An 18,174-nucleotide genomic window follows, 5' to 3' on the forward strand; every position below is an offset into this window, starting at 1 on the left:
CATAGTGGCCCAGGTGGATGCTGGCTTTGCATCAAAGCTGTGGAACTGTGAGCTTGGGAATCACCCAGTTTTCTAACGGGGATGCTGGCAAATCTGCTCACCCTTTGCCCAGGAAGGAAGTATAACTTTCATTATCGTCAGGAAACAAATCTACCCTCTGCAGGAGACACTGTCTCTGTTTTTCCAAGTCGGAAAAAAAAACAGCCTTGAAAAGATAATCCAGAGCAACAGCTGACACAAGAGTTACAGAAATGCCGTGGAGAGTTACCTCCCAACAGCCATATTAAGGAACTGCCTTTTTAAAAAAAGTTATATATTGTTTTAGCCAAAGCTTCTATCATCTTTACCCCTTCAGCACCTTTAGGAGTACTTTTTTTTCCTGTGTATTTTTTTTTCCTGAATTACGTGTCACTAGACATTAACAAAGCAGCTGACAGTAGATGCTTGATACTGAGTAAATAGTTTTAACCGTCTTGAAAGGCTTATGTCAGTATCTAATAACTTCGAAAACTTTTGTCTACAGCCTTTAACTGTATTACCTGTTTTGTTTTGTTTTTTTCCTGCGGTACACGGGCCTCTCACTGTTGTGGCCTCTCCCGTTGGCGGAGCACAGGCTCCGGACGCGCAGGCTCAGCGGCCATGGCTCACGGGCCCAGCCGCTCCGCGGCATGTGGGATCTTCCCAGACCGGGGCACGAACCCGTGTCCCCTGCATCGGCAGGGGGATTCTCAACCACTGTGCCACCAGGGAAGCCCATATTAACTGTTTTTTAATGCTGCAACAAAGTGTAATCTTTTTTGAAGGAATTTTGATTGGCACTGAGTGCTCCACATTTGGGCTGAAGTCCCACAGCAGCTACAGCTATTAATGCAGAGAGTCCACCTGAGGCCGTGGCTGGTTGATCCCATCCTCTTTCTACAGGGCTAACCCACCACGTGTAGATGCTGAGCCCCTGTCTTGCAGGCGGATTTAATTTGCCAGGGATCATAAAATGTATCCCAATTGCAGAAATACTAAAATACAATATATGCGTATTATTAAGGAAAATGGCAAATAAGTTTAAGCTATTTAGACACAGACTTTCAGGAAATCTTTTTCCAGACTTCTTTAGTCTATAGTTTTCCATGTATTTTTTTCCCTTTCCATATATTTAATTTTATTTGTGCATTCGTTTATTCAACACTCCAGCTCTCCAGGATCTTATAAAGAAAAAGGTGAGAGACATGTTAGCAGTTTCATTTGAAATACATTGTATTTTTAAGGCAAATTCAAACTACTTTGGTGTTGGATAATTTCACACATTCCAAAATGACCTGGGAAAGGTAGCCTGTCCATAGAAACACTTAGGTTTTGTTTCACAGTCTTCCAACCTGTTCCCCGTAGAGTTGTGATTTCTGAGAGGCTTGGTCATAACTGTGAAACCCACTCCTCTCTCGGAAGGTGGATGTCCAAGCTGTGGAATGCTGTCATTGCACCCAGAGTTCAAGAAGCAATATTGTCAAGAGCCTCTGTGAAAAGACAACCCAGCCTTGGGCAAACAACTAAAAACCCTAGCCAGGGACAGCAGGCTGTGGTTAGAGCTGCTCTCAGCATCTTGCTTAATAAAGCTGTTCTGCATGGCTGTCCCCTCCAGAGAGCAGGTATGTGGGTTCATGCTGCGAGGAGAGGAAATTCACACTCTTATGTAATGCTTGCTTGAATTTGTTTTTAACGTGCTCTATTTTCTCTTTGTAATGAGAGAAATTATCTCCATGTGATGGATGTTGCACAACACAGCTTTAGAACTCTCTCTTTTTTCATTACTGGCTCATGTTTAAATACCAGACTTCAGAGTAAAGTTTGCTGGTTGACAAAACACCTGCTTGGGTATTACAAGCCTGTGATTTTGAAGAGGCTATTTCTTTAAGTATTGGAAATGTTGGATTTTACTTGACTGTGAAACTGCATTATTGCTTCTGTCCTTTTGACAAAACATGGTTTATGTTATTTCAGAGCTAGACCAGCATACAGCTGATTTCAAAGGAGGAAGTTTCCCTTTATCCATAGTCTCAAGTTACAACAGTTGCAGCAAGAAGAAAGAGAGTGGTGCCTGGAGAAAGGTGAGCACCAGTCCTCGCAAGAAGTCTGGCCGGTTCTCTTCACCCACCTGGAACAAGCCGGATCTGAGTGAGGAAGGTAAGGGGGCCAGGCATGTCACCCACACATATGTGGGCACCCATGAGGTGGTTTCTGAATGCAAACACGCTTTATTTTTATCACTCTGCATTCAACAAAGCAAAATTCTGAGTATTTCAGATGCATATCTTCATGGAATAAAACACGTGGTAGTTACACTCCAAAAATATTTGAGAGCCCCTACCTGAAAAAATAATCTTTCATACTAGAATTCTGAAATTAAATTTAATCTTTACCATGTTAATAATGGTCATCCCCTTTTTATTGATTTTCTTGGGATGCACACAGTTATATTTATGTAATACAAATTGACACATAAAAGGAAAGAAATACACCAACATGCATTCTTAAGCCAACCTTAAATTTTTAGAAGTATGTGTTATAGACGTATTTGATACCAGTTTAAGGTCTTTACAAGTGAGTCAGCTTAACACATTTTTTTCATACATGGGATGTACTGTGTACCAAGTTTTATTCTAAGCACTGGAAATAGAGCAGTGAAAACAGGAGATAAAAATACCTCCCCTCATAAAGTTTACATTCTAATTATTAGACCTCTTCCTTTTGGCTTTGATAATAGCATAATCAATTGTACAAATTTTAAATGTCCTACTTCAAGGCATTCATATTTGAAAAGATGTTCCAACCTCATATGCATTGTGGATTTTGGTTACGGGTAATTTAGGTCTTCAAGAGCCCCCTTGCACCCCAAAATGTTCTGCTTTTTGTAATTTTATGGCAACTTGACAGCAGTGGGGTTGCTAAATAAAAGAATATGATGCCTAAAATCTTATCTTTCTTAAAACAGAAAAAGTTGCTTTTGTTACTATATTTTTATATTGAAGCTTGTATTGATTTTTAATAAAAATTTAATATGGTTTTAACCATATCAGTACATGCCAGAGTTTTGTAATTACCCCAAGTATGTGATAATAAATTGTGAGCACTTTTTTAAATGACTGAATGGACAGTCACTGAAAAAAAAATGTAAACTCTCATTGTAAAGATAAGTTTTATGTATTTATGATAGGATACAGTCTGATCCCAAAGGCTTGCCCTTACTTCCTAAAGATAGAGTGTTTGATTCAGGGAATAAAATCATGAGACTCTAGCCCCCCAGTAGAGCAAAGAGTCTCCCTCAGATGACTTTCTGTAACAGGGATTATACCTTTTACCTGTTTATCCCTTGAGAGTATCCAAAAGAGCTCTACGATGAGGATTACCATCTCCATTTAGAGAGAGCAAAACTGAGGCTCAGAATCCCTTGGTTATGTGCTCCAAATCACTTCTACAAACAGGGGGTTCTGCAATCCATGTTTTCGTTCCTTGCGAGTCCAATGCTGTTTTCTTCAATCTGTGCCACTCATAATAATCCATGGCACTCAAAGAAGGAGACCCATGCAGGCTCTTTACTGTATCGTTTCCAAGTTCATTAGAATTCCTATAGGGTTCAGGACCAGCTGCTTTCCTGAACAATAAGCATTGTCAATATATATCAGTACTTTAGAGTTGACAAACAAAATCCATAAAGTGAATATGAACTTAACAATATTATGGAAATAAGTCTAACTTGGCAGACTGTATCGGGCAAAATTGAGTTATAAATTATTTTAAATTCATTTATCTTTTAAAATATTCTTTGAAACATGAAAACTTAGATGAATAAAATTGTGTGCTACCGTAGATTACACTGACTTCAAATGCAGAGATTTATAAAATGCACTGGCCAGTGTTCAGGTGCATGAACCACTGACTGGTTAAGGACCAAAGGTAGACATGCCTCTAGTTTTTAATTTTTTTTATAATAGTAACTTTTTCTAATAATTACACTTGATATAAAAATTATTACAACAATGTTTGGGTTGATTTTTGATTTTTTGACATTATTGTTTAAAAAAAAAAACAAAAATAGAACCCTTTTGCATTCCATGCAGACCACTATGGAAACTCATAAAATTTAATAAAGACACAGCCTTTTTCTTTCTGACCTAAACCAAGGCTGAGGGGTTGGTCACAGGCTTCTGGAGAGCAGGTCCCAAGGCTGTGCACTTACATGGTAATTAGGGGAAACCTACTAATCATTGCTTTCTGACAACAATGACGAAAGTATGGATGAGGAAACATACAGAGATTCTTTGATGATCTGCTTTTAATCAGGATATATCAAATTCGACTGACTTTTCAGAATCATTCTTTAGAGATTTATCTGTGCTAGCACCATTCGTACAATCTTAGAATTCACTCAGAAGCAACTGTGTTAATGAACTTTTAAAATTTAGAGTGTGTATTATAGAAACAGACATTTTGAGTCGAAAATTGTTTAGTGTTTCTCAAAGCCTGACCAGCACACACAAACCTATGCATTTGCATATATCTATAACTGATACAAATTTATATATTCAGCCTGTGCAATCTGATATTTCCTATTGTTTGTTTTTTAAAATGGGTTGAAATATGCAGTTTGAAGAACATTGGTATGATATGCAGTATTTGTTTTAATGCTGTGACTTTTTGTATACTGTTCCTATTTTGTTTTCTGTAAAACGAAAAGCAATTAAAAGTAAAATTTCTACACGACTAAGGCCACCCGCACTGTAAGATATCATGGGGCCCAGACATCAAAAACTGCTCCAGATCTACATAGTCAATAACTAGTCAGTAACGTTGGAAGGCAAAGGGAGAGAAAGGGAAATTACCATCATAAAAAGGCATGTATGAACCCCTTTTTTAGGTACTTTGAGAACAAAGGCCTAAGGATGTGGGGACTTGACTGGTTAGAATAGGGTCCATTGATGAAAGCAGAGTTGAGGATTCCTGAATTGAGCCTCCCGTGGTGTGAGTTGTACTGTCTTTAGTCATATCAATACATGAGGTTGTTGGTCATTCCCTGACCTTCCACAGGGCTTCAAGAGATGGATTTAATCCAAAAACAATATGAAAATACAGCAGAGTCCATAGCCTGTTTCTTTTAAATACAGAGTTCAAGATGCACAGGGACATTCTGTTGAAATGATTACATTTTTCTCTTTAAACAGGTATCAAAAATAAGACTATATTACAGCTGAATTGTAACAGGAATGCTTCTCTGTCAAAACAAAAGTAAGTTTCCCTCGTAGATTTAACAAACAATACACATTCTCATTATTAGTCTGTGCAACTATTACACTGTTAATTTTTTTAAAAGAGGTAATTCAAATGCTAGCATTTTTTTTTTAACATCTTTATTGGAGTATAACTGTTTTACAATGGTGTGTTAGTTTCTGCTTTACAACAAAGTGAATCAGTTATACATATACATATGTCTCCATATCTCTTTCCTCTTGAGTCTCCTTGCCTCCCACCCTCCCTATCCCACCCCTCTAGGTGGTCACAAAGCACCGAGCTGATCTCCCTGTGCTATGCGGCTGCTTCCCACTAGCTATCTATTTTACGTTTCGTAGTGTATATATGTCCATGCCACTCTCTCCCTTTGTCCCAGCTTACCCTTCCCCCTCCCCATATCCTCAAGTCCATGCTCTAGTAGGTCTGTGTTTTATTCCCATCCTACCACTAATCTCTTCTATTTTTTTTCTTAGATTCCATATATATGTGTTAGCATACGGTATTTGTTTTTCTCCTTCTGTCTTACTTCACTCTGTATGACAGACTCCAGGTCCATCCACCTCACTACAAATAACTCAGTTTCGTTTCTTTTTATGGCTGAGTAGTATTCCATTGTATATATGTGCCACATCTTTATCCATTCATCTGTCGATGGACACTTAGGTTGCTTCCATGTCCTGGCTATTGTAAATAGAGTTGCAATGAACATTGTGGTACATGACTATTTTTTTTTTTTTTTTTTTAACATCTTTATTTGAGTATAACTGTTTTACAATAGTGGGTTAGTTTCTCCTTTACAACAAAGTGAATCAGTTATACATATACATATGTTCCCATAACTCTTCCCTCTTTTGTCACCCTCCCTATCCCACCCCTCTAGGTGGTCACTAAGTACAGAGGTGAACTCCCTGTGCTATGCTGTAGCTTCCCACTAGCTATCTAATTTACATTTGGTAGTGTGTATATGTCCCTGCCACTCTCTCACATCGTCACAGCTTACCCTTCCCCCTCCCCATATCCTCAAGTCCATGCTCTAGTAGGTCTGTGTTTTATTCCCTCCTACCACTAATCTCTTCATGACATTTTTTTTCTTAGATTCCATATATATGTGTTAGCATACGGTATTTGTTTTTGTCCTTCTGACTTACTTCACTCTGTATGACAGATTCCAGGTCTATCCACCTCATTACAAATAACTCAGTTTCATTTCTTTTTATGGCTGAGTAGTATTCCATTGTATATATGTGCCACATCTTCTTTATCCATTCATCTGTCGATGGACACTTAGGTTGCTTCCATGTCCTGGCTATTGTAAATAGAGTTGCAATGAACATTGTGGTACATGACTCTTTTTGAATTATGGTTTTCTCAGGGTATATGCCCAGTAATGGGATTGCGGGGTCATAGGGTAGTTCTATTTTTAGTTTTTTAAGGAACCTCCATACTGTTCTCCATAGTGGCTGTATCAATTTACATTCCCACCAGCAGTGCAAGAGGGTTCCCTTTTCTCCACACCCTCTCCAGCATTTATTGTTTCTAGAGTTTTTGATGATGGCCAATCTGACTGGTGTGAGATGATATCTCATCGTAGTTTTGGTTTGCATTTCTTTAATGATGTTGAGCATTCTTTCATGTGTTTGTTGGCAATCTGTATATCTTCTTTGGAGAAATGTCTGTTTAGTTCTTCTGCCCATTTTTGGATTGGGTTGTTTGTTTTTTTTGTTATTGAGCTGCATGAGCTGCTTATAAATTTTGGAGATTAATCCTTTGTCAGTTGCTTCATTTGCAAATATTTTCTCCCATTCTGAGGGTTGTCTTTTGGTCTTGTTTATGGTATCCTTTGCTGTGAAAAAGCTTTTAAGTTTCATTAGGTCCCATTGTTTATTTCCATTTCTCTAGGAGGTGGGTCAAAAAGGATCTTGCTGTGATTTATGTCATGGAGTGTTCTGCCTATGTTTTCCTCTAAGAGTTTGATAGTGTCTCGCCTTAAATTTAGGTCTTTAACCCATTTTGAGTTTATCAAATAAATGCTAGTATTAAACTGAAATCTAATGAATGAATTTCTTAAAAAGAAAAGTTTATTAACAGAAAGCCTATTTTGCTTTTAGTTTGTTAAAAGGTTAGAAATACCATTGGCTTCATTTTGTACCAAATTTGATAGTCATTATTAATGCATTTGACAAAGATACGGTAAAATCCTGCATTTGTGAACTTTTAAACAGACTTTTAGATGACTTTTTTTTCCAAATGATAGATTTACAGAAACCTAGCATGACCTATTTTTTTCTTATGTTGCTCCTAGGGAATTGTTGATTATACCTCCAAACTTGTAAGCTGAAAAAAGGAGTTATTTATCATAGAATAAAAATGCTTGGTAGTTTGTAAATAGGTCCCCAGTAGAGCCCAGTAAATTGTGTGCTCAGTCACTTGGCAGGTAACATTTAGGATCCTGTGCCCTGGTTCACAGAATTACAGAAGGGGGGTCATTGAATCTGCATCACATCCTTATTGCTGCCAGGTCCATGGTTAGATCTGTTGTATTCAACAGCCTATATAATTGTAATAACTATGTTTTAAGTATAAGGAATTTGTTAGAGAGAAGGGAACCCAGGAACTGAGTGAAGTGTTGAGGACCAAAAGAAAACCTGACCTGTGGTCATATTGCTAATATGTGGTAAATTCATATATACTCCATTGTCACACTGCCCCCTGCACACAGTGTCTTAGCTTTATCTTTGGAGACAGAGAAGAAGAGGGAAGAGTAAGACAGGAATGTTTTAAGTGAAAGTAGATTTCTTTGGGTAATAAAATTTTACCCTATTGAGAATTTTAAGTGGGAGTTTTCAAAATCCAGTGGGAGTGGGTTGTTGCATAAGTGACATTGATGGATGCCTTTAAAGGATGTTAAAAACTTTTTAGGTCTCTAGAGAATGATCTATCATTGACATTGAATTTGGATCAAAGACTCTCTCTGGGTTCGGATGATGAAGCAGACCTTGTCAAGGAACTTCAGAGCATGTGCTCCAGCAAATCTGAATCTGATATAAGCAAGGTAAACAGGACGCTTGGGGGAGGACATTGAATGGTTCCACCCAAAAGCCGAGAGACTTCTTAGAGCCACATCATAACTCTCACTCCCTGACAGAAATTCCTTATCAAATAGCATGTTAATGCTCCAAATCAGAACATCCCTTACCTTGCTTAGAAAAGCCCTTTACTTCCAAAATACCCCTTCTATAATAAGGGAGCTCTATTTAGCACAGCTTCTCTGAAAAACCTGAAGTGAAAATTGCATATGTTAATTGCGTTACCACAAATTACACCAATACATCCTTTTCGTATTCCGAACTTCGGCCCATAAGTCACCGATCAGTAAGAGAGCATTATAGCAGCCTTGTGTTCTGGACAGAACGGCAGCTTTCCTTACAAATAAAACAAATAAGTGCCCTGGGTAATTTGTTTAGTCAGTCTCTGCAAGCTGTGAAATTTGAGATCCAAATATGGAAATCAGTGACCCAAAATCTCGAAGCATTAACAACATCAAGTTCAACCTGTTTTGGCACCCTGATATCTGCAGCAAATTTGACCAAACTTCCTTGATAAATGCCTTTTACTTGAAAGGGAGCCTAAGAAGGTAGTTATAACTTGTGCAGCTTCCACCCAAAGACTCACCTACTGTTGACAGTCATAATCTCTGGACAAAGTAGAACTGACTAGCTTATTTAATGTTGCTGGAAATGAAATACTTAACCTCTGGAAAAATAAGGTAACAATGAAAATCTTGCAAATTTTATATCCTTTCATTTTGTGCCAAGTGATTTTTTTTTTAAAAAGAGTTCATCTGGTTGTCTTCTTCTGACTTTAAAAGACGTTTTCCTTAGAGGCTATTTCTCATGCATTTGCCGTTAGTTTCACATTGAAGACTTCATGTCTTTATGTGAACATTATAGGACTTGAAGGTCTGTTCTGCAGAGCTTCTGACAATAGGAGAAGGATCACGCTTCTGTTGTGGGTTTTCCACAGTGACTTGATAAACTATATTTTCCAGATTGCTGATTCCGGGGATGATTTAGGGAGGTTTGATCGATCAGGAAACAACCCTGCATTTTCAGCAACTGTTAATATTCCAAGAATGCCAGTGTCACAAAAGGTAAGTGCCCCCTTTCCCTCCTAAATGGGACAAAGAAGGATTGTTGTGGAATTTGACTTCACAAATCTTGCAATGTGCATCACAAAGTTACTTTTAAACCATAGTTGGGAAATAAATAGGATAAAGGCAAAAGTGTTCACTAGGTAATCAAGGTTAGAAAAATTATTGTTTGGATAATAGCTTGAAAAAATCACATAGAAAAGCATTCTTTTTCCTTCTATTTGATGCCTAAAAATTTGATACCAAAATTTTGGGTGTCTTTTGCATTCGTTATACCAAAACTAGAACTAATGTAACTTTGTCTTCTTTGCTGTATTTTAAAATGGGATATTGAATTTCATTTGAGCACTATTTTGGAAAATTGGAGTTAATTTTAGCAAAGTGCTGAGTGATGACAAAGATCTACGCACACAAAAAAATCTCATTCTGGTTTAACTTGCCGTATCATGCGTGTTTCAGTGAAAGACTTTCCTTTAGAAACAAATCAGAATGTCAAAAAGAAGAGCCAGGATTCCAATAGAGTTCCTTAACCTCTTGAAATAACTTACACGATTGGTTAATAAATGCCAAGAGTTGAGATGGCCCAGCCTGGTACTCCTGGGTGAACAGAAACAGTAACACTACTTCTTATCCAGTAGTGATTTTAGGAGGAGGCATATTTTGTAAGAGGCATTTAGTAACATGTGGTTTGCTCACCAAGCCATGCCGATTGTGGTTCCCATCCCCTTGGCAGCTGACACAAACCTGTTGGCGGGGAGTGCAGAAAGCAGAATTACAAAGTCAGCGTGGTGAGACTTACATTATTAACCCTCCTCTAATCACCCAACAGCCCTGGGCTCCCCTGCCCCTGCTCTCTCACGGCTTCGTTAGGTTTCAGTCCTGATTAGTTACACACGAAGCTGTGTGTGTTGGGGGGAATATTAAGTCTGAGTTCTTGCATAAAAAATATATAGCATGATGATCTGTGAAGAAGAGCATGACCTGTCTGGCTTACTCTGTATAGTATTTGCTTTTTTTCCCCAATTGGGAACAGTTTAGAAGCACAGCATAGGTTGGAGAGCAGGTAAGGGAGGATGACGAAGGAGGTGACCTGGGGTCCCTGCGGAGAATTCTGGCTGGAAAACATTTGTTCAGGAAGCTGTGGTTCAGAATACCTTTTTGGGCCTCTAGGACCCCTTGCGCAGCAATCAGTGGGAAGGGGTGCAATGAGCCACTCTGTCCACAGGGCCCAGTCACTTTCCTATATAAAAAGGTTGACTGGCAGCTGTTGTATAATGAAGACAATTTTGTACCTCTGTCACAGGACCATCTTGGGTTGCTACAATAAGGTACTGTCCAGAAAAATAGTACTGAAAGTAGGTTAAGCTTTAAGAGGGACCTTTTTAAAAAATGGATCATTTTTATACTTTCTGGTCTCTTCAGAAAGAACCATAGTTTAAATGTGCGGTTTGATGTGGGTTTTTAGGAGGACAGCTGCCCCTATTGCTAGATGTTCTTCTCAGAACCTGCCAGCAGAGGGTGAAGTATACTCATTTGGCATTTGCCAGCCTCCTGAGAGCTTCACGGGCTCATGCCTCTTCTACCGTGATAAACTCAGTGAGCATTTCTTGGTTAGAGGCCCAGTCTCTTCTATTATCAGGAAGTAATTCCCTTTAGAAGTAAGAGCTATCTGTGTTAGTTGAAATCACTTTCTCCTGTGCGGCCAGAGAGGGGCCTATTAATCAGGTAGCATGTCAGCCAGCTTTCTTAAAACAAACAAAAAACCCCTACTTACATAAATACATATTTAAATCATCAGGAGAGTAGATACTAATAAATGTTTTCTTCTCATTAAGATGCAAATTAAACCCCCTAAAGCAGAAGTTCTCATTTGGGTGGCATAATGAAATCCACTTGAGGATTTTTTTTTTCCAATCCCCGGTAACCTGGACCACGTGCCCTAGAGGTTCTGATGTAATTGGTCCAAGGTACAACCTGGACGTTGGGATTTTTAAAAGCTCCTCGGTGATTCTCATGTGCAGCCAGGGCTTAGACCCACTCGCCAGCACATATCTCTGATCTCCCATCCTCCTTATTTTCCATCCCATTTCTTTCCAATTATGTCCTTAAATTTCACATAACTTATTTTTACATGTAATTTACTGTTTCAACACCATACCCTACACCTCCCCATGTCACCCTTCCTTCTTCACCTGTCACAGTCCATACTCACTTGAGTTCAGTTCTGCCATGTGGCAAACATGAAGTGAGGCCTACCCAAGTGAACTCAACATCAGGGAAAACAGCATGAGTAAAAAGGTCTTATCCCAGTATCATCACTCTCACCTATCCAACTCTGGTTCCTTGGGGGCAAAATGAGAGACCTAGACCAGGTCCAGAAGAGTTCTGAAACACTAGGAAAACAAGAGCATGCAGTTTCCAAGCATGGAAGATCTTGAGCTCCTTAGTCATAGAGAATTGCTACACAGGAACTTTAATTCACTACAACAGAAGCTCCATCAGAGCAAGGATGGTGCTCTTTTACGTTCTCTACCGTAAGCCACGCACCTAGAACAGTGTCTGTCTTGTAAACATTCAAAATATGGGTTGAGTAATAGTTCAATTAGATCTAAAGGCAGAAAAATTAAAATGGTTGGAGTAGTCCAGTTTGATTTCCTCAGGCCTAGGACTTCATACAACTCCAGCTGGTGAGGAGACCCCAGATTCTGGCACTTGATTCACTGACTCTTGTGTCTAGCACTTTTGTGATACCACAAAGGACCTAATGAAAATCAGCCAGTGGGTCTATAAGACCCACTTACTCTAAGACATTAAGTATAAGACCTTAAGACATAAGACATTAAGTATTCAGTGTCTCCCCTCCATTGTCTTTTGTTTGTTTTTTCATGAGAACTTGAGAGAAACTCCTACATGCTTGTTCAGGGATGGAGAGGAGGAAGTTAGAACTGATCACAGAAGTTGGGAACAATGTCAAATTGACAAGCTATTTTGTTTGCCTTTCTTACAGGAGGTCAGTCCTCTCAGCAGCCATCAAGCGACCGAATGCAGCAACAGTAAATCAAAGACTGAGTTGGGTGTTTCAAGAGTTAAATCTTTTCTTCCTGTTCCTAGAAGTAAAGTCACCCAGTGTTCCCAGAACACCAAAAGAAGCAGCAGCAGCAGTAATACAAGGCAAATAGAAATAAACAATTCAAAAGAAGAGATTTGAAACTTACACAAAAATGAACAAGTAGAAAAACCTAATAGGCCTGCCTACAATATTTTCATTCTTCTGTATATTTCACACAGAAACCAAGGACAGCAAGATGTAAATACCTTTAAATGAATCAAATGTTTTCACTGCAATCTAAAGTATGAGTGTGGGACCACTATTCAGTTTTTTGTAAAATGTATTTATAATCAACATTTTGGTTTTTTTTTTTTCAATTCTGTAGGATTGAACTGCAATACCAAGAAGTTATACTATACCCACTTTTCAAGTAGTTTTATAATAGAAAAGTCATAATAGTTTTACTCAAGATGTTCAGGGGTATTAAAACAACTGTGTGTACTGTATATCTATATATATGTACATATGTATATTTAAGAAAGCCTGAATCATTGCATACTACATGTGTGCAACATTGGCTTAGATAACAGGTACCATTTTAAAGAGATCATAATTTTATGTTCACTTGATGAGAAATGACTAGAATGGGGCAATAACAAATCATTTCTCAACAGTTACTTTTCTTAAAAGCCATATTAAGTATTTTTAAGTATTTTGCCTGTTAAAATTCTAGTTTCCAGTTTTAAATCTTTTAATGGTTGCATCATATATATTTATGCTTATGAGTTTGCATTATGACTCCTGTAAAATATAAAATGCAATAAAAAGTGTTATCTTTCTTAACAAAAATTTTATACCTAAGTGGATATAAAAAAATGTAAATGCTTCAATAAATGAGACTTAACTCCAATTCTAGTTGCACAATGGATAATATTTTCTAGATGGTTTGTTTCACTAATGAAATGACTTATAACTCAAAAAGTTAATATGCCTTGACACCAAATAAAATATTGAATTAGTGAAATAATTTTGCTGTAGTTTCTATCTATTGCTCTTAGTAGTTTATCCATGCAAAAGATATTTATATTCAATGTAAGGACATTTATAAAACTGGTCTCCTCCAGGTTGGTATTTCAGTAGCTATTCAGAGAAAGACTCACACTTGTTAGAAAGTATTAGATGGTTTAAACTAAAACATTTCAGTGGAGCTCTAGGAATTAGGTGCTCATTGAAAAAAATGTTTTCATACATACAAAAAAAAGTATAATTATATACCAAGAGTCATTTGCTTGTCTGAGAGTACCGAAAGTCCTTTCTTGGCCAGAATAGTTATTTACTTTAAAGTGTACACATGTTCATTGAAACTATATTACACTTTGCAAGTATCTTTAAAAAATGTATAGTGAAGATTAGGCCACATGGGGTGAAGTAGAGGAAGGATCAGGGAAGAGATCAATTCCAGTACCTGTCAGCCTTCATCTCTGCAATCCTTGGGTGTACAGCGTGGACCTCATGGACAGGGAGATGGAACTAGAGCAAGGGACAGAGGGTAGATAGGAGAGAGAGGCTGGAGGAAATAGGCTTGAACACAATAACGCCTATGAGCTGGACTCAAATTCTTGGTATCCTGGTGGTATTTGATACGCAAGTGTTTTCACAAAAAGACATTAATCTTGGGAACAAAACTCAATGCTCTTGATATCATAGACCAACATACCTAGATTGAGGTGGCTCTAATGTGTTTCCTCCTGCTTACATACACCTTAGATTGTGTCGTATTTGATTTTTTAGTGATAAGGCATTGTCTTTATATTAGCAGCTTTTCTGAAGATAAGGATCTCATTAGTGTATTCAAGGACCAGAGAAGAGAAAAACAAAATTTGGAATATATTATTAAGATGACCTCTAGTAACTGATCCATACAGTTTTGATTCATTAGTAAAATTCAACACATATACTTTTTATAATTGGATGGCAGACTGGAAGATGTCTAAAGAAGGCATTTAGATCAGGAGCTTTCAAAATACAGATAGAGACCTAGTAATTGGTCATTTTATCAATTTAGTGTGTCACAACTACCATTTTTTTGAAAACAGAATAGGATAGAATAGAAAGTGTCAGAGTACATCATGGTATCACAGTCAATAAGTGAACTGTTTCTATTATGTAGGTACACGGATGTAGGCACTAGATTGTGATGTAAAGCATAACTCTTTCTGTGGGTCATGACCAAAAGTCTTTGAAAGTCACTACTGTATAATGAAACCTAGTGGTTCCCGACCCTAGAGGGTCGGGGTGCTTTGGGGGTAAAAAGTTCCTTGGTGATAAACAGCCTTGGGACTGAATTAAGCACTAACATTTACTAGCTGTGTGACCTAAGACAAGTTACCTGATCTCTTTGACCCAGGTTTCACAATAGTTAAATAGGCCATGACAACCCTACAAGTTATCCATGAGCATTAAAATGAGGTAATATAGTGTTCCTAGTTACCTCCCTCATACATAAAAAGTAATAAATTATGTCCCAGAACTCTGTGGCAATCCAACATCTTTTCAAGTTGTAATCAATTCACAAGCAACTACTAACAGCTGTATTATGAGCATCAGATTTTACTACAGTTGTATGAAACACCTAACAGAAAGAGCTAGTTGGAAATTAATATAAAACATTAGCAAATTTTATTTTCCTTTTATATGTTAGTCTATTTAGGAGAACCTCATCATCAAGCTAACACATTTGCAGTTGCTTATGTAAAAGAAAAACTAGTAGACGTGTCATAAAATCTGATAATGAAAAAATCCAATTTTGATAGACAAGGCTGAATTTCCATAATTTTTTTTCTGTGCAGTAAATACTTAATGCAAATTAAGTTCAGTTGACCTAGCCAACATCTGATTTAGGCACCTGTTCTTAACTACTATGAGCCATTACACAAAACTTGCTCTATGAAGTTATGTGGTACTTTCTGAATTCTGTCTAACCCCATTTGTAACATTTTTCTCAGAGAACATCCCTCAGATGTCAAAGGAGTAAGTTAGTGAATAGATAATCCTGTTAGTTTGGTTTTTACTGTGAATAAATAGTTGAGTTGTAGACCAAGGTGCCATTGTTAATTTGAAAGAGAGGACTATGGAAATATATGGAGAGAGGATATGAGTTACACACCATATCTATTCTGTCTTTAGTAGTGAAGATAACACTTGACTATCAAGAGTCATGAGCTCTAGGTTCTGGCCACAAGGCTAAGACAACATGTAACATCTCTGGGCATCAATGTCTTCATTGGAAGAAAAAATAAAGGATTTTTCTTGTTCCCAGAAAGAAAAGTAAAATAGGAGAATCAGAAATCCTTATAGTTGTTCCTACACATTCTGATACCTTAATAAGGGAGGACATCAACTAAACATATAAAAAAATGTTACTTGGATTATATCTTGAGGAAATCAAGAATATGTCAGAAAGAGAAATTAAGAAATCAATCCAGGGGCTTCCCTGGTGGCGCAGTGGTTGAGAATCCGCCTGCTGATGCAGGGGACACGGGTTCGTGCCCCGGTCCGGGAAGATCCCACATGCCGCGGAGCGGCTGGGCCCGTGAGCCATGGCCACTGAGCCTGCGCGTCCAGAGCCTGTGCTCCGCAACGGGAGAGGCCACAACAGTGAGAGGCCCGCGTACCACAAAAAAAAAAAAAAAAAGAAATCAATCCTATTTACAATTTCATTGAAAAGAATAAAATACCTAGGAATAAATTTAACCAAGGAGGTAAAAGACCTGTACACTGAAAAGTAAGGCATTGATGAGAGAAATTAAAGAAGGCACAAATAAATGGAGAGAGATTCTGTGCTTACAAATTAGAAAAATTAATACTGTGAAAATGTCCCTAGTACCCAAAGCAACCTACAGATTCAGTGACATCTCTATCAAAATTCCAATGGCTTTTTTCACAGACATAGAACACACAATCCTAAAATTTGTATGGCACCACAAAAGATCCCAAATAGACAAAGCAGTCTTGAGAGAGAACAGAGCTGGAAGTGTCATGCTTCCTGATTTCAAACTATATTAGCTATAACAAATCAAAATAATATAGTGCTGGCATAGAAACAGACACAGATCGATGGAATAGAGCACCCAGAAATAAACCCATGCACATATGAACAATTTCGGATAAAGATGCCAAGAATATACAATGAAAAAAGGACAGTCTCTTAATAAATGCTGTTGGGAACACTGGACAGCTACATGCAAAAGAACAAAACTAAACCCACTATCTTACACCATACACAAAAATTAACTCAAAATGGATTAAAGACTTGAATGTAAGACCTACAAACATAAAACTCCTAGAAGAAAACATAGGGGGGTAAGCTCCTTGACATTGGTCTTGGTGATGATTTTACACCAAAAGTAAAGGCAAGAAAAGCAAAAATCAACAAGGGGGACAACATAAAAACCAAAAAGCTTCTGCACTCGAAAGGAAACCAACACAAGGAAAACCTAACCTATAAAATAGAAGAAGATATTTGCAAATCATATATATATGACAAGGGAATAATACCCAAAACATTTTTTAAAAACTCATACAACTTAACAGCAAAAAACCAAACAATCCAATTGAAAACAGGCAGAAGATCTAAATAGACATTTTTCCAAAGAAGACATACAGATGGGCCAACAGGTCCATGAGATTCAACAGATTCAACATACGAATCATAAGGAAAATGCAAATCAAAACCACAGTGAGATATCACCTTATATCTGTTAGAATAGCTATCATCAAAAAGACAAGAGATAAGTGTTGGCAAGGATATGGAGAAAAGAGAACCCTTAGGCACTGTTGGTAGGAATGTAAATTGGTGCAGTCACTATGGAAAACAGTATGGAGGCTCCTCAAAAATTAAAAATACTCTCGCATACTCCAGGAGAGGTCACAAGCCACCTCTGCTCCCACTGCATGCTCCAGGGGTGTGCGTGAGCCACCACCACTATTGAGAAACCCAGAACCTGGCACCAGCCTCTGCATCTGCTTACCCCCTATCAACTTGAACAGACTAATCACTAGAAGTGAAATAGAATATGTAATCAAAAAACTCCCTACAAACAAAAGTCCAGGAGCAGATGGCTTCACAGGCAAATTCTACCAAACATTCAAAGAAGAACGTATGCCAATCCTTCTCAAACTCTTCCAAGAGATTGAAGAGGAAGGAACACTCCCAGAGACATTCTATGAAGCCACCATCACCCTGATACCAAAACTAGATGACACTACTAAAAAGGAAAATCACAGGCCAATATCTTTGATGAATATAGATGCAAAAATTCTCAACAAAATATTAGCAAACTGAATCCAACAACACATAAAATAGATCATACATGGGCTTCCCTGGTGGCGTAGTGGTTGAGAGTCTGCCTGCAGATGCAGGGGACACGGGTTCGTGGCCCGGTCTGGGAAGATCCCATATGCCACGGAGCAGCTGGGCCCATGGCTGCTGAGCCTGCGCATCCGGAGCCTGTGCTCCACAACGGGAGAGGCCACAACGCTGAGAGGCCCACGTACCCCAAAAAATAAAAAATCATACACCACGACCAAGTGGGATTCATCCCAAGTTCACAAGGATGGTAATACATACACAAATCCATCAATGTGATACACCATATCAACAAAAGAAAAGACAAAAACCACATGATCTTGACTTCCC

At 38.1% G+C, this 18,174-nt stretch overlaps 1 protein-coding gene across 3 annotated transcripts in view; it reads left to right on the forward strand.

Annotated features, from left to right (window-relative positions):
• CTTNBP2 (cortactin binding protein 2) overlaps positions 1–13,497 on the forward strand; it is a 160,731-nt gene extending 147,234 nt beyond the window's left edge. For 2 of the 3 annotated variants that reach the window (XM_059074372.2, XM_059074376.2), the window contains 6 exons: positions 1,441–1,640; positions 1,993–2,175; positions 5,211–5,274; positions 8,197–8,329; positions 9,326–9,427; positions 12,435–13,497. In XM_059074372.2, the coding sequence (XP_058930355.1) occupies positions 1,441–1,640; positions 1,993–2,175; positions 5,211–5,274; positions 8,197–8,329; positions 9,326–9,427; positions 12,435–12,635 (883 nt within the window). In that variant the 3' untranslated portion in view covers positions 12,636–13,497. The remainder of the gene's footprint in view (positions 1–1,440; positions 1,641–1,992; positions 2,176–5,210; positions 5,275–8,196; positions 8,330–9,325; positions 9,428–12,434) is intronic. The other variant, XR_010842128.1, reaches the window with a different exon arrangement.
• The last annotated feature ends 4,677 nt before the right edge of the window (positions 13,498–18,174 follow it).

Source organism: Kogia breviceps, chromosome 9, assembly GCF_026419965.1.
Source record: "Kogia breviceps isolate mKogBre1 chromosome 9, mKogBre1 haplotype 1, whole genome shotgun sequence".
Classification (NCBI taxonomy): Eukaryota; Metazoa; Chordata; class Mammalia; order Artiodactyla; family Physeteridae; genus Kogia; species Kogia breviceps.